We start from the raw sequence: 24100 nt of genomic DNA on the forward strand, positions 1-24100 counted from the left end.
AAGCGCACCTTTGATCACCTTCATTTTCCCATCTTCAATATGGGTTTTACACCCAAGACTATCTAATTGTCCTACAGACAATAGATTTTTCTTCAGACCTTTAACATGTCGTACCTCCTGGATAGTGCGAACGGTACCATCATACATCTTCAGTTTGATGCTCCCAATACCAGCAATCTCCACAACATGATCATCTCCCATGTACACAGATCCTCCAGAGGTGGGTTCATATTGATGGAACCATTCTCTCCGAGGGGTCATATGCCATGTGGCTCCTGAATCCATTAGCCAAACTTCAGCAAAATTTCTTCTGCCTTCATGAACTGTTGTTGCCTCGCTGTATAAAATTTCGCCTTCATCCGAGGTACCTGCTACACAACCCTGAGCGTTTGACAGCTCAGGACTTTTTCCTTCTTTCTTCTTGAGATTCCAACACTCCCTTTTGTAATGCCCTTTCTTTCCACAATAGTGACACTTCACATTCTTCTTACTCCTAGATTTTGATCTACTCTGCTTTTGACTCCCACTTGAGCCACGTTCCATTGATCGTCCTCTCATCATCGTCAAAGCTTCAGCATGTTGTGAGCTTTCTTGTCTATCTTCTTTGTTTTTGCGTCGATTTTCTTCTTCAAGAACTGCAGCAGCAATATCATCAAAGGACAGAACTTCTATATTGGTGGTAATATTGATGATGAGTTGATCATATGAATCTGGTAGACTTTGAAGTAGAATTTCCCCACGTTCAACCGTGTCCATGTTATGCCCTATTGATGTAAGTTGAGAGAATAAAGTATTAAGGGTGTTGATGTGGTTTGTTACCGTTGTTGACTCCATCATTCTAAGAGTGTAGAGTCTTCTCTTCAAGAAGATTTTGTTGTGTAGTGATTTGGTCTCGTACAACTTTGTTAAAGTATCCCATATTTCTTTTGCTGACGTCTTTTCAGCTACACTTGATAATACTCCATCGGCTAGTGCTAGGTGTAGATTTGCAATAGCATTGCCATCTATCTCGTTCCACTTAGCGTCATCAAGCATATCAACCCGCCTATCTTCAATTGCCGCCAGACAATTATCTTTTCTCAAAATTGCCTTCATCTTCATTTTCCATAATGAGAAATTATTCCCATTGAACTTTTCTATATCGTACTTTGCCGCCATTATTTTGGTGTCTTCTTCCACTAACCAAACCGACAAGAACCTGAGCTCTGATACCACTGTTAGAAAGGTTGCGAGTCTTAGACACTCAATTGCAACTAAAGTCGAATATTGAATAACACGAAGATGAGCAACTTTGTAGATAGATTTACACTTAGAGATGAATTACTTACAACTTCTTCTCTCTAAATAAGGAGATAACAATTATGAACAACCTCTCTCTTATTCTAGGAGATATACTATCAACTCTCTCTTTACCAAAGGAAAGACAAGTATTTAGAAGAAACTAAACTCTCTTTCTAATACTAACTCACTTTCTCTTCACTTGACTTGCTTATGGGATGGAATGGATGGGATGAGAATGGGATGATCTTGAATTGAAGTTCTTCATCTCCTTTTATAGTGTTGGAGGAGAAATATGGTGTGGACACCTCAACAAATGAGGTGTCTCACCAACTCATGGTGTCCTCTTGACAAATTGCCACCTCAAAAGATAAGAGACTTATCACCAAGGTGAGATGTCTCATTTACAATAGATGGTTCATGTTGCTTGACACCTCACATGGTAGTTGACACCAAGAGCTTGGTTGATGCCACCTCAAGCTTGTTGATGCCACCACAAACTTGTTGATGCCACCTCAAACTTCAAACAAAGTATCTTTACATTCCTAACAAGTGGGTCACAAAGTGAATTCCTGAAGTCTTTAATTCCAAGACATTAATTCATGCATGAATGGGTTTCGATAGAAAGAAAGGAGGAACCTACCATCTCTTTTCTTAACTTGATTTTCCTTCAAATTCTAACTTAGCCAGTTTTAGACCACCCAATTTGGTATATCACAACTATCGGCCTTGAACAATCAACCACTAACTCTGTTATTGTGTATAAGTACAAGAAAGTGGAAGATTTAGTTGAAGGTACTGATTTTTGTTCTGTTTGTATTAGTGAATTCATGAAGACGAAAACTTCATAACTACTAACTCGGTTGCTACTATATCTAATTTGCGTGGTCTGGTTGTTGGGGAGGAAACCCAGGCCGAATATTCCAGAACAGCGGTGGGTTGGTGCGAGATCGAAAAGTAGTTAGCGAACCTTTTACGTTCACCTCATTTTCGAACATGTCCAAATATTGTCTTGTTTTGCGGTAATGTTTCTTACAGATTTGTGCTCAGTTCTCTCCGAATGCATATCGACACCTCTAGGAATAGTAGCCGCATTTCATACAGTTTGATTTATTAAACTGTTTACTCAACTTCCTTTCAATTATGCATCATCAACCCATTAAGTTTTGCTCAAATAGTAGTCTTAATTATGCCTTTTTGTGCATGTAATCTCAAAGTGATTAGCAACATCAAGTTGTCCTTGCCGTAAAGCTTGGGTTTATAAGCAGACAAGAACGATGTCAATACTACTTTTCGAAGTTAATATTCGTCTTGAGTTTCTCTGGCTCGGAAGCTTTGAATCCTCTTATATTATACTAAAACCTCCATGATTAGCTCCAAGTTACTTTTGTAGACAATTCTATCATGTACAAGTACAACCGCTGAATGAGCAAAATAAGAAGAAAAAAAAAAGGAGAGAAAAAAGTGATGAATTCCATTGCCGGGATTTGAACCCGGGTCGCCTGGGTGAAAGCCAATCCTAACCGGGCTGGACTACAATGGATTTTTGAATATCATTTACTCCAAATTCTATTTAACAGGACTAAAAGATAGAGAAAGAAGAGGAAATTAGGTTTAAAAACAGATGGATGATGGAGATGCAGGGGATCGAACCCTGTACCTCTCGCATGCAAAGCGAGCGCTCTACCATTTGAGCTACATCCCCTTTGAAATCAGTGCCTCTTTATCTCTAGTTAAAACAATATCTTCACTTTTCTCTAGTTTGATCTATATATCCCAAAATTTGAACAAGAATTTGAACTTTGGTGGAAGCTGCTTTGAGTTCATCAAACACCACAAATATAGAATGGTAAAACTTTCCTCCCAAATAAAGTCTTCTCTCACTTTTGCTTAACTTTATTATTGAACCAATCAATATCTTATATCTATCTTCAATAACAGTCCATCCAAACCCTTTTTCACCCTCACTTTCTTTTCTTTTGCATTTCTCAATGTTACTAATTGGACTACTACTTTTTACAGGTCTATTAAAAGTAATGTTCTTTTCTTCAATTTTTTTTACTCATTCTAGGTTTGATTTTGTTTTGAACCCTTTTAATAATGAGATAACAAAGCCCAAATATGATTTCATTCCTTTCTGTTTAGTTTCTGTTTTGGATTAATTGGTTGGTAAGAAAGGAACACTTAGATGCTTTCAGGTGGGTGGGGTTGGCTGTTTCTGTCTTTTAATTTTTTTTACTGATTCTCTTTTTCTTCTACTTCAATTGCATGTTTTTCTGTTCTTGGTGCCTTTCTCAATCCAGTATTTGCCATGGAAACTTTCACCTGTAAATGGGTTCTACTTGCATTTCTCATCTCTTGTTTTCTCCTCTTTCCTCAAGCAAACTCAGGTTATCTTCCAAAACCCTTTTACTTTTTCCATTTTTGTTGAATTTTTACAGATACCCATTTCTTTTTATGAGATATTATTGTCAAGAATCAAGACTTGTGTGCTTAAAAAACCTTAATTTTTTGTTGATTTCTTTTTGTTTGTGTTGATTTAGTTGATGGATTTAATGAAGGGCCTAAAGTAAGAGGTGTGAATTTGGGTGGATGGTTAGTAATTGAAGGATGGATTAAACCTACTCTGTTTGATGGAGTTCCTAATGGAGACATGCTTGTAAGTTTTATGCAATTTAGTGTTTTTTCAAGTTTGAATTCTTCTTTTTTTGAGTTGCGTTCTTTTGATTTTGTTGTTAACCAATTTGAGGGGTATTGACATGCAGGATGGAACACATGTGCAGTTCAAATCTGTGACATTACAGAAGTACATTACTGCTGAAAATGGAGGTGGTGATGGTGTCACTGTGAACCGAGATGCCGCTTCTGGTTGGGAAACCTTCAGAGTAAGAAAAAGATGATTAACATAATTCTTGTCATTTTTTTCTGTTTGTTATAAGTATCTTTACCTGAAATTATTGGGTTACCTTACTGCTTGATTTTGGAGTAATTGTCTGTCGTATGATGTTGGAGTAAGGTTGCAATTTTTTTCGGTTGTAAGCATACATCTGCTCTGAACTGTTGAGAGATATCAAATTTAGGTGTTACCAGAGCGCATCAATGCCCATTAAGCATCACTAGAGACTTGCTATTTGCATGAAATATGACTAATTTATTTCTTACCAATTACGGAACTCTAGTCTGTGAATATTGGTACATGATGTGATTGAGGTCATTCATGCAGCTAGTCTCTGTTGTAGCAGTTATGGAGAGTATCTGAAATGGAATTTCAGTTTCGCACTTTTGGAGGTCAGTTTCTGTCATGCGAAGGAGCCTCAGTGTCCGCTACAGCGGAAACACCATCTTCAAGAGAAACGTTTTATGTTGAAAGGAACGCTGATAATAATAGAGTTCACATAAAACTATCAAACGGTACATATCTACAGGTATGATATTTGAGTTATTTTATCATCGATTTACATTTACTAGATAACCTGACAATTGTAAATAGCGACTAGGGTTGATTCATGATGGCACTTGTACAGCACATGAAGGGTAACGCCCTCCCTCACATTTAATGAAGATTTGTTATGACCATTTCTTGTTGTTGACTCTTTTCTGACCTCGACACCAAGTTAACCACTGCTCCTCCGTTAGGTCCCTACTTGCCAGTGCCTCGAATTATCTCTAGAATTGATGACATTGCTTCAGATTTTGTTAAAAAGCTTCGTATTTGCTTTTATAGGCTACTTCCGCAAATGAGCTCAGAGCAGACTATGTAGGAAAGCCAGGATGGGATTATAATGCAGCCACGTTCGAAATGACGATTGTAGCTAATTACTTGCAAGGAGACTACCAGCTCGCTAATGGATATGGGCAAGAAAAAGCGAAAGATGTTTACTGGGTAAGTTTCACTATACCTCAAGTTACATATCCGTGATTATTCAAGTTCATAAATCACAGACTTCTATTTTGATAAATTTTTACACATTAGCATGAGTAAATAATGAAGAATTTAAGGGTCACAAACTATGGGGCCCGAAATCTTCGTGTAAAATAGTAGATATGGGTATTGGGAATCAGAAGAACATGAATTTTCACATCCTTTTTAATAGCTCAACTGTAATTTGTAGGGAAACCTTTGGCTGGACTTGGAGTGAAAACGAGACATAAAAAATTTCGAAAGCTAAGTTAATTGCTTTGCCTTTTAACTGCAGAAACATAGAAGCAGCTTTGTGACAGAAGAAGACTTTCGGTTTCTTAGAAGCCATGGTATAAACACTGTGAGAATTCCTGTTGGGTGGTGGATTGCCTTTGATCCTAATCCACCAACTCCTTTTATTGGAGGCAGTCTGGCATCTCTAGATAATGCATTCTCATGGGCTCTGTGGGTATCTTTCCTCTTTTCCGATTTTGGTATTTAAATTTCCTACATTTTCTATTGTTTGGGAAACGATTCACCCATAATAATGTGCTAACTTTGTTACAGGGCATATGGTATAAGATGCATAATTGACCTTCATGCAGCTCCTGAATCCCAAAACGGGATGGAGCACAGTGCCAGTAGGGATGGTATTGCAGGATGGCCTACATCTCCGGCTAACATCTTAAAAAGTCTTGATGTCATAGATTTCCTAGCTTCGAGGTTCTCTATCTACAATAAATATTTATTCACTTACTGCAGTCGTCTTATATATTTTATCAGATATGTTCAACCAAGTTGAAGAAACTTGTTAAGTTTCCATGTTAAGTTTGTGAACATCTTATTCGAAACGAATTTGCAACAAGTAAGGATGCCCTAGAATTATATTCTTGATCATGGGAGTACCTGTTGTCAATTTGGAACTATTCTGACATGCCCCTCGCACGTGTCGTTCTTTGAGCTAACATGTGTATTTTTGTTGGATGAAGTTGAGCATGAGCCGCCATTTGGCCTATAACGACTCTGATACCATGTTTGATTTGGACATCCAACTAAAAAGCAAATAGCAATGAGTGAAGAAGCCCTAAGAGGCTCTAGGAAATTATATTCTTGATCACGAGAGCACCTTCTGTCCATGTGGGACTATTTAGACACATGTTTACCTCTTCGAATATAATCTGTTGTATTTATTGCTTAACAATCATGGTTTCTTACTTTTGAAGGTATGCAAAGCATCCTGCTCTTTTGGGTATTGAACTTCTGAATGAACCATCTGCTTCCGCCGTTTCTCTAGACATCTTAGTTTCATACTACTCAAAGGGATACCAAATCGTGAGGAACTACTCATCTTCAGCTTATGTAATAATTTGCCAGAGAATTGGAAACGCGGACCCGATGGAACTTTTTAACGCCAACATTGGGTTTACAAACCTTGTTGTGGATTTGCATTACTATAATCTCTTCGATAATTTCTTCATTAACTTGACCTCAATAGAGAATATTCAGTTCATTTATAAGAGCAGGCAAACTCAAGTACAGTCTCTCAATTCGGCAAATGGTCCACTTGTTTTTATTGGTAAGAACGAAACCTATTTTAGCTCCTTCGAAGAACCATGTTCTCATTTATATACTCAATGTGGATGATTCAGGGGAGTGGGTGAACGAGTGGAACGTGCCGAATGCAGCTCAGCCGGATTACCAAGACTTCGGGAGGACTCAATTAGAGGTCTATGGTGCAGCTTCTTTCGGATGGTCATATTGGACGCTCAAGAACGCCAGGAAACACTGGGATTTCGAGTGGAACATCAACAACAACTACCTTCAGTTAGGTAAGGAAATATCGAAGCTAACTAGTTTGTATCTCTAAGCTTTTTGGCTCCCAGAAACGTTTTAGAAAATCCGACAGTCTTTGATTGCAGAAGCTTCATTTGTAAATTAAGAACGTAAATATGAACTGAACAGGAAATAGTTTGACGCAGGTAGTTCACCAAGCAAGGAAACTCGAAGTCATTATAAGATGCTTGCAGTATTGGTATATGGGTGTTTCTATTTGCATCACATATTGTAACGGATTCGACCAAATCTCTCTTATGGACATATTGATTCTGCTTTTACTTGTCATCGTTTTTATATATTATTAGGTTACTTTTACAATTAGTAGTTGGTAAGAAATGAGCTCCTCAGTCAGTGACCACACAGGAACATGCTTAACCTGAGCTGGTTGGTGCAATTTATTTTAGATTTCTGCAGATGTAGCGGCAACAGGAGTAAAATGTAATAAACAAAAGAATAACAAAGTAAAAGAAAAAAAGAATAATCATCATATTTGTTTGAATGGTCTACTTTGATGTTGTTCAAGGCCCAGTGGCGTGGCTGAGAAAAACGGGGCCCGGTGCGAAGTTTTATTTGGGGCCTTCGATAATATAAGACGAAAAAATTTCTTATACGTATCATAGTTAACCAAAAAAATTTACTTTGGTTACTAAATTCATTTTTGATATATTTTAGATGAATGTGAATGAATATAACAATTGAATATGTTTGATGCTTCAAACTATTTAAGACAATTAAAAAAAATATTTATGACAAAATAACTTGCCAACCATTTATTTTTTTCAAGATAAAAAAACATTAATTTTAATTCTATACAAATTTTCAAGAATCATTTTTGAAAAAAAAAGGACGAACACAATACTTATTAAACTTCCTTTGAATCATTAGTCTAGAAGCATATATTTGTAATTGATATTTAAAAAAGAAAAAAAATGAAGGTAGTGAGATTGGAACTCTTGTTTGTAAAACAAGGAGGTTACCAAATGAGCTACAACTAAGTTATGATAAAGGTTTAGTCCTTTAAATATTTATACCGAAATAAGTTATTCGAGGGGGCTCCAATTTCTTCGATTTTTCTTGTCGTGTGAGAGGGGCCTGTGCCGTCGCACCCCCTCTTCCACGCCACTGTCAAGGCCATTGTTGTTATCATCATCACTTGATCAATAACATGTAATAAACAAAAGAATAGTCATCCACTTCCTCTAAAATGGGAGGATGAATTAATTGTAAAATGTTTTTATAATTAAGACGAGAAATAAATCGAAAGAGTGTAGACAGTGAGAAAAATGGAGCGCAATTTGAGAAAAAGTTGAGTTATAACAATTAGATCAAGAAATTGTTTATTTGATAAGAACTTCCTAAAGTACTGATTGGGCAAAACACACGTAACGTAAACAAAACTGCAAGACCTAACTGGACTACGAATAAACTTTTTTGAGCAGTGCTCATGAGATAATAGAGCGTATGAAACGGTGGCAGAAATCTTGGTCAATAATTTATCAACTATTGTTGATTTGATGATAAAAAATAATATCAGACATACGACATAAGGAATTTGTGGTTTGAAACTTTGTGCGTCAAGACCGGTTTTTAAGGTAGGGCCATGAATATCTATCTTTTTTTTGTTGAAGACCATGAATATCTATCTAGTTGAGTCAATGAAGCTTTGATTTTTCCTCCATTCTGCCGTGTTCATTACTTATTTTCTAGGGTTATTAGGTTTGCCTAGGGGTGGGAATTTTGCCCATGAGCCCGAACCCGCCCACGGGCACCCGAGCCAACGAGGATCATGGGTGCTCGCACCCGTCTAGGGCATAACCCGCCCAGCCCGTCAAGTTTTGGTGGGCGGGTACGGGTTAAAACCTCTACCCGCGCACCCGTCCACGCCCGCACCCACTTAACCTCACCCAATGATAACCAACGAAATTACATCAACTTTATGGGTTGATGAAGCCCAATAGGCCATGTTGCTAGGCTTAGTTAAGATGGTAAACAATATGTTTAAGGCCAATCATATGAACCCAATGCATTGCTTTGCAAATGACCCAAAAAAATTCCTAGTAGAATACTGAAGTAGTCTTTAGCTTTGAGGAAACAAGGAGTGAGATAAGTATTATATTTCATGAGAATTATTCATTAGTTTTTAATTTGAGATTAAATTCCTAAAAAGAACAACACAAATAACGTCTAATTTTAATCCCACATTGTCTTTTAAGAACCAAGAAAGGTGTTTGGATATTTTATAAAAGGAGAGGAAAAAGTGATTTTTTTCAAGTCATAAGATTACCCGCTACCCGCCCGCCCATACCCGAATTACCCGAGCTTCTTAATGGGCTTGAGCGGGTAATAGGCAAGGTGAATTCAAAATTGCCCGCCTGATTAACCCGCTTACCCTAATAGCCATTCAAATTTAGTGTCCGACCCGCCCGGCCCGATGCCTCAAGTGCCCATGGACGTCCATACCCGCTCCTAGGTTTACCATAACTGTGCAAAAGTAAGAAAGAATGATAAGGAAAAAGCGAAGATTTCCATTGCCGGGATTTGAACCCGGGTCGCCTGGGTGAAAGCCAGGTATCCTAACCGGGCTGGACTACAATGGATTTCTGAAAATTTTCAATTCCAAAGTTATTTAACCCTAAAAATCATAGAGAAAGAAGAAATTAGGTCTGAAAACAGGTAAATGATGGAGATGCAGGGGATCGAACCCTGTACCTCTCGCATGCAAAGCGAGCGCTCTACCATTTGAGCTACATCCCCTTCTTGATTTCTAACCCTATAATTTAAAATTCAAATCCACCAAGACTTTGAACTTTAGTGGAGATGGTGACTTGCGTTAATCAAGCTTCAAAAATATTGAATGGTAAATTAACACCCTTTCCTTCTCAAGTCAAGTCAGCCCAACTTTTCTATAACCTTTCAGACAGGGCACCAACCAAATTCCTATAAAAGCCAGTTAGTTATCAATGTAAGTAAACTCATTCAATTTTGGAAAATACAAGTCCAAATTGTAAAGGTACTTAGTAGGACTTATATTTACAACTTTTTTAAGAAAGTTGTCCTTTTACCTAAATAATTTATTTTCACTCATGGGTTGATTTTGGTTTGAACCTTTTATTAAGTAGATAACAAATGCAAAGCATAATTTCATTTTTTTTTTCTACTTAATTTTTGCTTTGGGTTGTTTTTCTTCGTAGTCTTCTAACCCATTATCCTTTTCTTTCGCTTAAAATCTTAACTTATAACCATTTAACTCGAAACTAATTAACGACCCAGTGGAGATGATTTAGACATTCTATTCATGGCTTTAAGATTATTTTTTTTGTCAATGTGGTACTATTCTCACGTGTGTTTGTGTTGTTGGTGACACGTGAATCCAGTATTTGGCATGGAAACTTTCACGTGTAAGTGGGTTATACTTGCATTTCTCCTCTCTTGTGTTCACCTTTTTCGTGAAGCTCACTCAGGTAATCTTCGAAAAATCCATACATTTTTTCATTTTTTTTAAGATACCCATTTCATTTGATGAAAAATGATTGCCAAGGATAGATTTGAAAAGCATTAAGTTTGGTTTATTTGATCTTGTAGTTGACAGACCTAACGTAAAAGGTGTGAATTTGGGTGGATGGTTAGTTATTGAAGGATGGATGACACCTTCTTTGTTTGATGGCATTCCTACTAACAAAGATATGCTTGTAAGTTTTATACAACTTAGGTGGTCTTGTTTTTGTTAAATCTTGTTTGTTTGAATTTGAGTCGTCGGAATATGACTAATTTTTTGTGGGTATTGAAATGCAGGATGGAACAAAGGTTCGGTTCAGATCTGTGACATTACAGAAGTACATTAGCGCAGAAAATGGAGGTGGTGATGGTGTCTCTGTGAACCGTGATGCTCCTAATGATTGGGAAACCTTCAAAGTAAAATGTTTACAAAAATCCCCGATCATTCTTTTTAGACACTTTATATATGATACTGATATTTTAGTTGCCATTGTTAGGGTTATTTTAATGCTTGATTTTTGGGTGATTAATGAATAATGCTGGACTAAAGGTTGCAGTTTTATCGGTTATAAGCATAAATTTGCTCTCAAGTCTGATCTTGCCACAAGAAATTATGAACATTTAGATAACTTGGGTTAGTTGGTTTGGGTAAGAAAAATCTTAGGATAATCAATTTGGCCATATAAGAAATTCTTGATAAAAACCTATCATGCATAAGAGTAGAGAAGCATTTCTCTCTAAGGATGACCTTGGAATGACAAATTTAATCTCGGTGTTATCGAAATGCCCATTAAGCATCATTATAGACTTCATACTTGCACGAAAGTGACATTTATTTCTTACAATTTAAGGCACCCTAATTTGTATGTCGGTACATGATGTGATTGAGGTTATTCATGCAGTCAGTCTTTGTTGTAACAGTTATGGAGAGTATCTGAAACGGAATTTCAGTTTCGCACTTTTGGAAGCCAGTTTCTATCGTGCAGTTCGGAAGGAGCCTTAGTCTCCGCTAGAGCGACAACACCGTCTTCAAGTGAAACATTTTCTGTCGAAAGGAATGATAATAACAGAGTTCACATTAAACTGTCAAATGGTGCATATCTACAGGTACTATATTTCGAGTCATTCGAACAGAAATTTTACTAGAAAGATTGATGTTCTTAGTTTATGTATGAAATAGCCTCATATTTGTTTGTATAGGCTACTTCTTCGAACGAGATCAGAGCAGACTATGAAGGGAACCCAGGATGGGATGATAATGCAGCCACGTTTGAGATGACAATATTACGTGATCACCGCTTGCAAGGAGATTACCAGCTCGCTAATGGGTATGGACAAGATAAAGCGAAAGAAGTTTACGACGTAAGTTCCAATATCCCTCTGTTTTGACTATTAATCTCATACTTCAATTTTGACTTAACCTATGTTGGAAATTAGTAATTTGTAATTTCCTATGTAGCTCTTTGTATTGGGAGAAATATTTAGATGGAGTATTTTCTAAAGTAGAAATATCTAGAGAAGAATAGTCTAGAAAAGTTTGACCAAAAGATTGGTCTAAAAACTATATTAACTCTTTGTAAGTCCCAATGTGGAATTTTCTAGTCTTTACTAGTATGCTCTATCTCTAGTATAAATAGAGGTAAGATGTGGATATGGAGCACAAGAAGCATAGGAAGCACAAGAGAAGCAAATTAGAGATTGAATTGAAGAACTTATAAAGTAAGTTGTAAGAGTGAAAGGAGCTCTGTACGGGCTTCTAGCCCGTACATCTCTAAATTTTAATATAGTTAAATATATTACTATATGTCTAAATTTATTATAAATCTTATCTAGATATTTTCTCCCAAATATCGTCCCCTACAAGTGGTATCAGAGCCGAAGGTTCAATGTTGAGTCCTACACAAATATTCATCCAAGGTTAATTGGAAATTGAAAAATGGGTGTTGGTGTATCTCCATATTAGAAAGGAAGAAAGAAGGAGGAAAATGCAACGGAAAAAAGGCGATGAATTCCACACTATTGGCAAACAAAAACTTAATGTACGGTATTCCCACAAAGAAGAAAAAAGAAACAAAGAGAGAGCAAGAAAAAAAGTGACTACCCAAAGAAAGGGGTTGTCCACCTGGTGGTGTGAATGAGAGAATCTCTTAAGAAAGGGAGACAGAAAAATTAGCAAAAAATATCAACAAAAAGAAGACCCAAAAAGCAGGGTTGAGTTATAGCAATTAAATTCAGAACCTCTGAATCCAAGTGATCAAGTTCAATAGGTTGTGAAGAGCCTCTGAATCTAAAATTGATCAAGCTCGTATCAACAAAAAAAACGTAAAGCATCTGCATGAAAATACGACCAAAGTTGTCGTTTGAGCACACCAGGTAAAGAAACGAAAAGTGGGATATTAATTCTTTTTATGGAGATTATGGAGAAAAAATAGTGATTCTTATTTCCTTCAAGGATGTCCTAAGTGAGACATTACAAAAGTCTCATTGCTCATTTAAAAATATGCTTCCAGCTACAGCGAGCAAATGCAAACAATATTGAGTTAATATTTTTGCGTCTGAATTGAAATCAGAAGGAGAAAACCATCATCCAAAAAAAGATTAATGCAGAAAATGGTGCTTCAAGAATTTTCAGAAATTCAAGGACCCGATAAAAATTACAAATTAAGAAGGGGTGTTGGAAATTAGTAATTTGTAATTTCCTATGTAGCTCTTTGTATTGGGAGAAATATTTAGATGGAGTATTTTCTAAAGTAGAAATATCTAGAGAAGAATAGTCTAGAAAAGTTTGACCAAAAGATTGGTCTAAAAACTATATTAACTCTTTGTAAGTCCCAATGTGGAATTTTCTAGTCTTTACTAGTATGCTCTATCTCTAGTATAAATAGAGGTAAGATGTGGATATGGAGCACAAGAAGCATAGGAAGCACAAGAGAAGCAAATTAGAGATTGAATTGAAGAACTTATAAAGTAAGTTGTAAGAGTGAAAGGAGCTCTGTACGGGCTTCTAGCCCGTACATCTCTAAATTTTAATATAGTTAAATATATTACTATATGTCTAAATTTATTATAAATCTTATCTAGATATTTTCTCCCAAATATCGTCCCCTACACACACTCACAAACATAGGCATCAATGTAGTTAACGAGGTATGGTACATGGAAAGCTAAGCTAGTTGCTGTGACTTGTAACTGCAGAATCATAGAAACAGCTTTGTAACAGAGGAAGACTTTCAGTTTCTTAGCAGCCATGGTATAAATACTGTGAGAATTCCTGTTGGGTGGTGGATTGCCTCTGATCCTAATCCACCGGCTCCTTTTGTTGGAGGCAGTTTGGCATGTCTAGACAATGCATTCTCGTGGGCTGAGTGAGTATCTCTACTTTTTTTTTTTTTTTTCTTATTAGATTTAAATTTTCAGCAACATTTACTTTTCTTCTATTGTTTAGAAAACGATTAACCCATAGTTTGCTAATGCTGTTGCAGGAAGAACGGTATGAAATGCATTATTGACCTTCATGCAGCTCGTGGCTCTCAAAGTGGGATGGATCACAGTGCCAGTAGGGATGGTACTACAGAGTGGCCGAACTACATCTCAGAAACCCTTGACGTCATAAAGTTCCTTGCTTTGAGGTATCTCTTGCTATAACTGATTATATATTCAGTCATGAAAGTCGTCTTATACATTTTAAGAGATATATTAAGCCAAGTCAAGAAACTAGTTATGAAAGTCTCCATGTTGTTCAATTTGTGGACATTCAACTCGTAACCAATTTGCAACCAATGAAGAGGCCGTAGATGTTATATTCTTGATCGTGAGAGTAGCAATTGTCCATGTGGGACTATACTTACATGTCGGCATTCTTTGAGCCTAACATGCGTCTGTTTGTTGGGTGGAGTGGAGCATGTGAGGCCCGTGGGCCGATCACTAGCTTTGTTACCATGTTAAGTTTGTGGAAATCCAACTCAAAACCAATTATTCAATTTGGCACTATTTAGAGTCAGTTATTTATGAGTTGGCAAAAAATGTATGCACGTCAGCTTATCACGAGATCCATTTCGGCACACGTATATACTCTTTCGACTATAATCTGTTGTATTTGGTTTCTTTACTCTAAAGGTATGCAAACAAGCCCGCTCTTTTGGGGATTGAACTTCTGAATGAACCATCTGCGAAAACCGTTTCTCTAGACGTCTTAGTCCAATACTACAAAAAGGGATACGAAATAGTGAGGAGCGTTTCACCTTCAGCTTATGTAATAGTTTGCCAGAGAATTGGAGACGCATCAGATCGACGGGAACTTTTTGATGCCGGCATTGGACCTACAAAGCTTGTAGTGGATTTGCATTACTACAACCTCTATGAATCTAAGTTTGATAACATGACCCCAATGGAGAATATTCAGTTCATATATGACAGAAGGCGATCTGAAATACAGGGCTTCATCTCTGAAAATGGTCCATTGGTTTTTATTGGTAAGACTGAATCTCATTTGAGTTCTTTTTTTTTTTGTTGACATCATTCGAGTTCTTCAGAGGAACCGTCTTCTTATTTATAAACTGAATATTACTGGATTAAAAATGTATTCAGGGGAGTGGGTGAATGAGTGGAAGCTGCAAAATGCGGCTCAGATGGATTATCAAACATTTGGGAAGGCTCAATTAACTGTTTATGGTGAAGCTTCTTTCGGATGGGCATATTGGTCATTCAAAAATGTTCAGGAACACTGGTCTCTCGAGTGGAACATCAAGAACGATTACCTTCAGTTGGGTAAGCAATTATCTAAGCTCATTTATTTGTATCTCTTAGCTTTTATGCCTTCCGAGAATGAGGCTTCGATTACAGAAGTTTCATTCATAATTTAAGAACACAAATCTGAACTGCACAAGAAATTGTTTGATGCAGGGTAAGGTAATTCACGAAGGAAGGAAACTCGAAGCAATTATAATAAAATGCTTGCAGCATTAGTATATGAGTATTTTTATTTGCGTCATACATATATTGTAAGTCCAATGTATCAGATTTCGATATATATTTCAGTCAGTACGGAAATATGTTACAAATTTACGTAGATGGTTGAAATATTAATGTTATTTCGTATCCCGGGAGGATGATATTATGCAACTTTAAATAATCTTCCTTACTTTAGTTCATCTTATGTTGGTTTCCCATACACACAGTGTGCATGCAAATGAATGAAGTATTATTTTGTGGAAATATTTCGAAATCTAATACTATTATAAATGGATCGTGCCAAATCTCCCAGTAAACAAGCAAGTTAAAAATAAGTCGCGGCTTTAGAGAATAAAAAAAACTCACTGTGAAATAAAAATTTAGTCAATAAATATTGAGTCAGAGACATACAATAAGAGAAGAAGAGGGAAACAATAAGAGAATAAGAGAGATGGTGAGAGATAGTGACAGAAAGAGAGCGAGATATATGTGTACGACATATTTAAGCATGTCAATGGATATCCGAATATTCGACATCCGATCCGTATTCGAATTTTAGAAAAATATACGAAATTTCGGATATCGTATACGGATTCAGATATTCCTTATCAGATATCTGCTTATCAGATATGGATACACTAATATTCGATACGATAACTAATATACAAAATAATAAAAATAAAATTTTTGTTGATAGTAATATAGCAAATGTATGGTTGAGATTTATTATTTAGATCTAATGGCAAAAAAATAAAAGAATTTTTTTTTAAAATTTGTTAAGGTTTCGAATATCGGATATTATGCCTATATCCGATCCGATAAACTACTGTTTCCAGGCCTAAGAACAAGAGAAATAATGAAAGTGATCTACAATGAAAGAGACAGAGATCTAGAGTGAGAACGACAAAGAGATAGTCAGTGATAGTGGTGGCCAACGGGCCGTGCCGACACGGAAACGGACCTGCACGGCCCGTTTATTTGAGGACACGGAACGGGTCTGGCGTGCCGTGTCGGGGCTGGGATTTTAGAGTCCCAGACCCGTTAAACACGGCCCATTAGACACGCAGGAACGACACGGAACGGATCGTACACGGCACGACCCATGGGCACGAAACGACACGGAACGGAAACGGCAACAACGACACGCTAGCAACGGCCCAATTTAGTTATTTGAATTTTTAAGCATTACCTAGGGTGTACTACCATCCTCATTCCTCCAAACACTTTTTTGTTTTACTTAGATTTTTTTTTGTTGAAACAAACTAAAACTTTTTTTCAAAAAAATAAACAAATAAAGTGGTAAAGATAGTCCCACACCTAAACCACAAAATATAAAGTAAATGTGGAGAGTCTTTATACAACTCTTCTCCAATAAAATAAACAAAGATAGACATAGACTCTAAAGTTTTTGTACATCACAATTTTTTACTTGAAAAAAAATGTAATATTTCTTTTATTACATTTTTTTGACAAGTAAAAAATATTTATGAATGGGTCTGAGCCACGGAAGCGACTACGGGAACGCCACGGAACGGCCACGGGAACGACTACGAGAACGCCACGGAACGGCCACGGAAACGGTCAGAAACGCCACGGGAACGGCGGGGCCGTTTCTGTGCCCAGACCTTTGTGGTCTGGGCACGGCACGGAACGGCACGGCTCAAGCCGTGCCTGGCGTGGCCGTGGCGTGTCTGACATGCCACGGCTGCCAATTGGGCCGTGCCGGCACGACACGGCCCGTTGGCCACCACTAGTCAGTGAGAGAGAGAGAAAAAAAAACAAAAGAAACAAAAGAGAGAGAGGGTAACAATGAGAGTTAGAGAGGAGAATAGAGGAAAGAGAAGAAGTAGCAATGGTGATTCAAATATTGGTGGTGAGAAGTTGTGTTGGTGAATGTGATAAAGAAGTTGAAAAATAGGGGCCAATGTTTGATCAAGTGAGTTTTTGGGCTAAAATAAAATATGACTCGAAAATATACAAAAAATAAGGTGGATTCCTTAGAGAATCTATTCCCCGGAGATTATTCTTCGTTCCCCAAAACTACGGCTTAAAAAAATTTGAATGATGTCATTTATCCTTGTATATCAGATGGATCGCATCGCTGAAACTTCTGTGGACAATATACATATAATGTGAATCATCACGGAGAACATAAAAAATTGTTTCAAATTCACTACTGAAAATCTATCTAGTTGAGTCAATGAAACTTCTGTGGACAATATACATATAATGTGAATCATCACGGATGAACATAAAAAATTGTTTCAAATTTGAATATGTATGTAGTTGAGTCAATGAAACTTTTGTGGACCATACAGCTTTGATTCTTCCTCCATTCTGCCGTGCTCATTACTTCTTTACTAGGGTTATTAGGTTTACCACAACTGTGCAAAAATAGGAAAAAATAATTCCATTGCCGGGATTTGAACCCGGGTCGCCTGGGTGAAAGCCAGGTATCCTAACCGGGCTGGACTACAATGGATTTCTGAACATAATCAACTTTAAATGTTGTTAAAATTTGGAAATAGAGAAAGAAGAAGAAATTAGGTTTAAAAATATATTATGGAGATGCAGGGGATCGAACCCTGTACCTCTCGCATGCAAAGCGAGCGCTCCACCATTTGAGCTACATCCCCATTTTCGATTTCAACCGTTTAGTATCTTAAATGAAGAGTTTGAACTCAGTGGAGATGCTAACTTCCTTGCATCAATTAAACTCCAAAATATTGAAGGGTTATTTTCCAAATGACCCCTAGTTTGTGAACAGCTTCCCATGTTGTCCCATAATTTATCAAAAATATTGAAATGGTCCTCTTTTTGCCTAGACAGTCCACATGACTTTTAAAGCCAAAATTTATATTCCAAACTTACCCCTCCGTGGCAGAGCACGCTTTTTCACCGCATCTTCTAGATGCCAATTAATGATCCATTATTTTTATACTAAAACCAAATAAAGTAAAACAACCCATTTTTTTTTAGATAATCATCTTCTTTCTCTAGCTTTCTGATGATTCCCAATAAACCTAAAAATCATCTTCTTTATCACCACATAAACCTTAATACAATCATCATGGATGAAAAACAAGATGAACTTTTATCTTTACAACCACAATCCTTCATTACTATTTTCTTCTACAACTAAAAAATTAAGTAGATCAACAAAGACATCAGCCTCAAGTTCATCATAGACCTAGAGAGAGAATTTGTTCGTCTTCTTCTTCTTCATCACCATCTTCCTCATCATCATCATTATCAACGTCTTCATCATCATCAACTTCATTATCAACGTCTTCATCATCATCATCAAATTCAATCTAGAGAATTAAGGAAAGTGAACATTTTGCCATTGTTAAGAACCAAAGATGAAGGAAAGTGAAAATTTTGTCATCGTTGAGAACTTACCTTATTAGACCTGAAATTGTTCTGGCGTGAACTCGATTTACCACGACCGATTTATCATTATTATCAAATGAACAGAAAATGTGAATCAAAATCTGATTTTTTTAGAAATCAACTTTTATCTCTTTCTCTCTTTATTATAATTGATAAATGTGATTTTTTTTTCTAAGAAATCAATTTATTCTCTTTCTCTCTCTATTTTAGTTCTTGTTCTTTCTCTCTGTTTATAGAGAAAAAGAAGAAGAATGAAGGCTTTAAAGTGAGTCTTTTAGAGAGAGAGAGAGATTAAAGAAGATGAGTGAGTCTTTGAGAGAGGGAGAGATAGTAAATAAGATGAGTGCGTCAGTATATAAGCTTTGGGTAAATGCTTATGAAAATGCGTGTTTGACACAAGGGAGGGTCATTTAGGAATACCAAATTTGCCATTAACGGTGTTTTAACAATAATAGCAAAAATGAGACCATCTGAATGTTTTCGACAAACTAAGGGGCGACGAGGGAAACTGGTCATTAACTAGAGACCCATTTGGAAAATAACCCATTTTAATATTCAACACTGATAAGGGAACTCCATAGCATACTCCATGGTGTACTCCCCCTAATAGGGTAAGGGGTATTATGGTCTTTTAGACTGTGAAAAGACCAAAAAACCCCTTGTCTTATTAAGCACCTCAACTATAGAGTATGGCAAGGAGTATGCCAGGAGTCCCCCAATCATTTATGATATTGAATGGTAGGTAAATTAACACCTTCTCAAGTCAAGTCAGCCTTTCAACAAAAAAAAAAAAAAAAAAAAAAAAAAAAAAAAAAGTCAAGTCAGCCCAACTTTTTGCAAAAAAAAAGAAAAAAAAAAAGTCAGCCTAACTTTTGCATAAACTTTCAAACAGGGGACCAATCAAATTCTTATAAGAGAACTCTTCTTATAAAAGGCAATTACAATGTAAGAAGAGTCATTGCATCTTTTACATAGTAGATGGATAATAAAGGTCCAAAGTGTACATGTTAGTAGGTCTTATATTTAGAAGTGCTTGAAGGGGTCCTTTTTTTCCTTCAAAATCCTTTTTCACTTTTCAGCAAAAAAAAAAAAAAAAAAAAAAAAATTTTTTATACTCTTTTTTAGAAAAAGAGATACCAAATGCAAAGCATGGGTTGTTTTCTTAGTAGTCATCTCACCAATTTTTACTTTCTTCTGCATAAAATCTTAACTTTTAACCATTTAACTCAAAACTCAATCCAACAGAGATTACTTAGATATTCTTTTTTTTTTTTTGTTAAGGATAGATATTCTATTCTTAGTTTTAAGATTTGTTTTTGTCTATGTGATACTATTTTCACATGATTTACATGTTTTGTGTCGTTGTTGACATGTGAATCCAGTATTTAGCATGGAAACTTTCACATTGAAGTGGGTTTTACTTGCATTTCTCATCTCTTGTGTTCTCCTTTTCCGTGAAGCACACTCAGGTTATCTTCGAAAACCCCATACTTTTTTCATTTATTTAAGATGCCCATTTCTTTTGATGAAGTATTATTGCCAAGGATAGGTTTGAAAAGCATTAAAAAGTTTGGTTTATGTGTTTGTGATGATTTAGCTGACAGACCTAAAGTAAAAGCTGTGAATTTGGGTGGATGGTTAGTTATTGAAGGATGGATGAAACCTTCTTTGTTTGATGGCATTCCTAACAAAGATATGCTTGTAAGTTTTATTCAACTCAAAGTGGTCTTGTTTTTGTTCAATCCCGCTTGTTTGATTTTGAATTGTCTAAATTTGACTTATTTTTCGTGGGAAGTAGAATAGACTTAAAATCAGTCTGAATCATCAATTTTTTCAAACTAGATGCACAAATAAGGCGAAAACAGCTTTCAAATCAACCCCAATCAGAAGAATTTGACTATTGAGATCTTTATTTAGAAAAGCAATAGGAACTTTACTTGGTTTTTTCAAGGGTGGTTTCTTGTTTTTTGAGTTGGGTTCTTTTGATTTTGGTTGTTAACCAATTTGTGGGTGTTGACATGCAGGATGGAAGACAGGTTCAGTTCAAATCTGTGACATTACAGAAGTACATTGCTGCTGAAAATGGAGGTGGTGATGGTGTCTCTGTGAACCGTGATGCTGCTTCTGGTTGGGAAACCTTCAAAGTAAGATGTTCAACAAAATTCCTCAGTCATTTTTTAGTCTCTTTTGTTAACTTTTATGTTTCTATAACTGAATTACTGATATTTAAATTGAAAAAGAAAACATTCGGAGTCCATGCTTTTGTCCCTTGTAGTCGCCATCATTAGGGTTATTTTAATCTTTGAATCTTGGGTGCTTAATGAATGATGTTGCTGTAAGGTTTTCATTTTCGGTTTTAAGCATCAATTTGCTCTCTGATCCTACCAGCCGCAAAAATTTATGAACATTTGAGAACTTGGTTGGGTAAGCAAATTCTTAGGATAATCAATTTGGCCATATAAGAAATTCTGCATAGAAGATTATAGAAGAATTTCTCATGGATTCTCTAAGGATGACATTGGAGTGACAAATCAAATTTCAGTGTTACTGAAATGCCCATTAGCACCGTTAGAGACTTCATACTTGCATGAAAGTGACTGATTTATTTCATACGATTTAGGGAATCCTAATTTATATATCAGTACATGATGTGATTGAGGTTATTCAGGCAGTTAGTCTTTGTTGTAACAGTTATGGAGAGTATCGGAAACGGAATTTCAGTTTCGCTCTTTTGGAGGCCAGTTTCTAACGTGTGGTTCGGAAGGAGCCTTAGTCTCCGCTAGAGCGACAACACCGTCTTCAAGAGAAACATTTTCTGTCGAAAGGAACACTGATAATAATAGAGTTCACATTAAACTGTCAAATGGTGCATATCTACAGGTACAATATTCTGAGTCATTTTAAATGAAATCTTACTAGAAAGATTTGTTGTTCTTCTTAGTTTATGTATCGAATGGGCTCATATTTGTTTGTATAGGCTACTTCTGCGAACGAGATCAGAGCAGACTACGAAGGGAACCCAGGATGGGATGATAATGTAGCCACATTTGAGATGACAATCTTACCTAATAACCGCTTGCAAGGAGATTACCAGCTCGCTAATGGGTATGGACAAGATAAAGCCAAAGAAGTTTACGAGGTAAGTTTCAATATCCCTCTGTTTTGACTATTAATCTCATACTTCAATTTTGACTTAACCTACACACTCACAAACATAGGCATCAAAGTAGTTAACGAGGTATGGTACGTGGAAAGCTAAGCTAGGTGCTGTGCCTTGTAACTGCAGAATCACAGAAGCAGCTTTGTAACAGAGAAAGACTTTCAGTTTCTTAGCAGCCACGGTATAAATACTGTGAGAATTCCTGTTGGGTGGTGGATTGCCTCTGATCCTAATCCACCGGCTCCTTTTGTTGGAGGCAGTTTGGCATCTCTAGACAATGCATTCTCATGGGCTGAGTGAGTATCTCTACTTCTTTTTCTTCTTTTCTTTTGTTTTTTCCTTGCGAAATTTAAATTTCAAGATTTACTTTTCTATTGTTTAGAAAACGATTAACCCATAGTTTGCTAATGCTGTTGCAGGAAGAACGGTATGAAATGCATTATTGACCTTCATGCAGCTCGTGGCTCTCAAAATGGGATGGATCACAGTGCCAGTAGGGATGGTACTACAGGATGGCCGGATTACATCTCAGAAAGCCTTGAAGTCATAACTTTCCTAGCTTCGAGGTATCTCTCGCTATAACTGATTATATATTCAGTCATTAAAGTCGTCTATACATTTTAAGAGATATTAAACCAAGTCAAGAAACTAGTTATTAAAGTTTCCATGCTGTTCAATTTGTTTACATTACTCCTAACCAATTTGCAATGAATGATCATGAGAGTAGCAATTGTTCATGTGGGACTATTCTCACAAGTCGGCGTTTTTTGAGCCTAACGTGCGCCTATTTGTTGGGTGAAGTGGGGCATGTGGGGCCCTTGGGCTGAAGACTAGCTCTGGTGCCATGTTAAGTTTGTGGACATCCGACTCCAAAACCAATTAGTCCATGGGACCCTATTTAGAGGCAGTTTTGTATGAGTTGGCAAAGATGTATGCACGTATAAGCTCATCACGAGATCATTTTCGGCATGTGTACTTACTGTTTCGACTATAATCTGTTGTATTTGGTTTCTTTGCTTTAAAGGTATGCAAACAACCCCGCTCTTTTGGGGATTGAACTTCTGAATGAACCATCTGCGTCCACCGTTTCTCTAGAAGTCTTAGTCCCATACTACAAAAAGGGATACGAAATAGTGAGGAAATTTTCGCCTTCAGCTTATGTAATAGTTTGCCAGAGAATTGGAGACGCAAATCCACGGGAACTTTTTAATGCCGGCATTGGATCTACAAACCTTGTGGTGGATTTGCATTACTACAACCTCTTTAGTCCTAACTTCAATAACTTGACCCCAATGGAGAATATTCAGTTCATATATGACAGAAGGCGACCTGAAATACAAGGCCTCAACTCTGCAAATGGTCCATTGGTTTTCATTGGTAAGACTGAATCTCATTTGAGTTTTTTTAGAGGAACCATATTCTTATTTATAAACTGAATATTACTGGATTAAAAATGTGTTCAGGGGAGTGGGTGAATGAGTGGAACGTGCGAAATGCGGCTCAGATGGATTATCAAACATTTGGGAAGGCTCAATTAGATGTTTATGGTGAAGCTTCTTTCGGATGGGCATATTGGTCGTTCAGAAATGTTCAGAAACACTGGGATCTCGAGTGGAACATCAACAACGATTACCTTCAGTTGGGTAAGCAATTATCTAAGCTCACTTATTTGCATCTCTTAGCTTTTATGCCTTCTGAGAATGAGGCTTCGATTACAGAAGTTTCATTCGTAATTGAAGAACACAATTCTGAACTGCACAAGAAATTGTTTTATGCAGGGTAGTTCACGGAGGAAGGAAACTCGAAGCGATTATAATAAGATGCTTGGAGCATGAGCATATGGGTGTTTTTATTTGCATCATACATATATTGTAAGTCCAATGTATCAAATTTCGATATATATTTCAGTCAGTACAGAAATATATTACAAATTTATGTAGATCGCCGAAATATTATGCAAATGATATAAATGTTATTTCGTATCCTGGGAGGATGAAATTATGCAACTTTACATTACTTCCTTACTTCAGTTCATCTTATGTTGGTTTCCCATACACACAATACAATGTGCATGCAAATGAATGAAG

The 24100-nt window shown here is 36.6% G+C and overlaps 1 protein-coding gene and 5 non-coding genes across 6 annotated transcripts; 1 reads left to right on the top strand and 5 right to left on the bottom strand.

Annotated features, from left to right (window-relative positions):
• Positions 1-2910: 2910 nt before the first annotated feature.
• Positions 2911-2983, bottom strand: TRNAA-UGC (transfer RNA alanine (anticodon UGC)). Its single transcript has one exon. It is a non-coding gene; the product is annotated as a tRNA-Ala (tRNA).
• A 381-nt stretch (positions 2984-3364) lies between these two features.
• LOC147569584 (uncharacterized) lies at positions 3365-23995 on the top strand. Its single transcript, XM_086663063.1, has 31 exons — positions 3365-3476; positions 3582-3668; positions 3822-3937; positions 4044-4163; positions 4521-4703; positions 5003-5161; positions 5475-5644; positions 5747-5902; positions 6403-6755; positions 6829-7008; positions 7159-7243; positions 9991-10025; positions 10390-10476; positions 10598-10704; positions 10808-10927; positions 11432-11617; positions 11711-11872; positions 13706-13875; positions 13993-14139; positions 14627-14982; positions 15098-15277; positions 20227-20322; positions 20451-20554; positions 20878-20997; positions 21545-21733; positions 21831-21992; positions 22140-22309; positions 22433-22579; positions 23038-23390; positions 23477-23656; positions 23792-23995. The coding sequence occupies exons 1-31, from the start codon at positions 3467-3469 to the stop codon at positions 23794-23796; spliced, it is 4695 nt and encodes a 1564-aa protein (XP_086519189.1). The 5' UTR covers positions 3365-3466; the 3' UTR covers positions 23797-23995.
• On the bottom strand, positions 9539-9612 carry TRNAE-UUC (transfer RNA glutamic acid (anticodon UUC)). The gene has a single exon. It is a non-coding gene; the product is annotated as a tRNA-Glu (tRNA).
• On the bottom strand, positions 9697-9769 carry TRNAA-UGC (transfer RNA alanine (anticodon UGC)). The gene has a single exon. It is a non-coding gene; the product is annotated as a tRNA-Ala (tRNA).
• On the bottom strand, positions 17869-17942 carry TRNAE-UUC (transfer RNA glutamic acid (anticodon UUC)). The gene has a single exon. It is a non-coding gene; the product is annotated as a tRNA-Glu (tRNA).
• TRNAA-UGC (transfer RNA alanine (anticodon UGC)) lies at positions 18024-18096 on the bottom strand. Its single transcript has one exon. It is a non-coding gene; the product is annotated as a tRNA-Ala (tRNA).
• Positions 23996-24100: the final 105 nt, after the last annotated feature.

Source organism: Eschscholzia californica, unplaced genomic scaffold (assembly GCF_041429995.1).
Source record: "Eschscholzia californica isolate CP2 unplaced genomic scaffold, dmEscCali1.0.p SCAF_1, whole genome shotgun sequence".
NCBI classification, from domain to species: domain Eukaryota; kingdom Viridiplantae; phylum Streptophyta; class Magnoliopsida; order Ranunculales; family Papaveraceae; genus Eschscholzia; species Eschscholzia californica.

Excerpts from the sequence above, each read along its gene's own strand:
- LOC147569584 (XM_086663063.1), top strand. Across the intron at positions 5,162-5,474 it reads AAGCGAAAGATGTTTACTGG|AAACATAGAAGCAGCTTTGT; the intron begins GTAAGTTTCACT and ends TTTTAACTGCAG. Across the intron at positions 22,580-23,037 it reads ATAACTTTCCTAGCTTCGAG|GTATGCAAACAACCCCGCTC; the intron begins GTATCTCTCGCT and ends TTTGCTTTAAAG.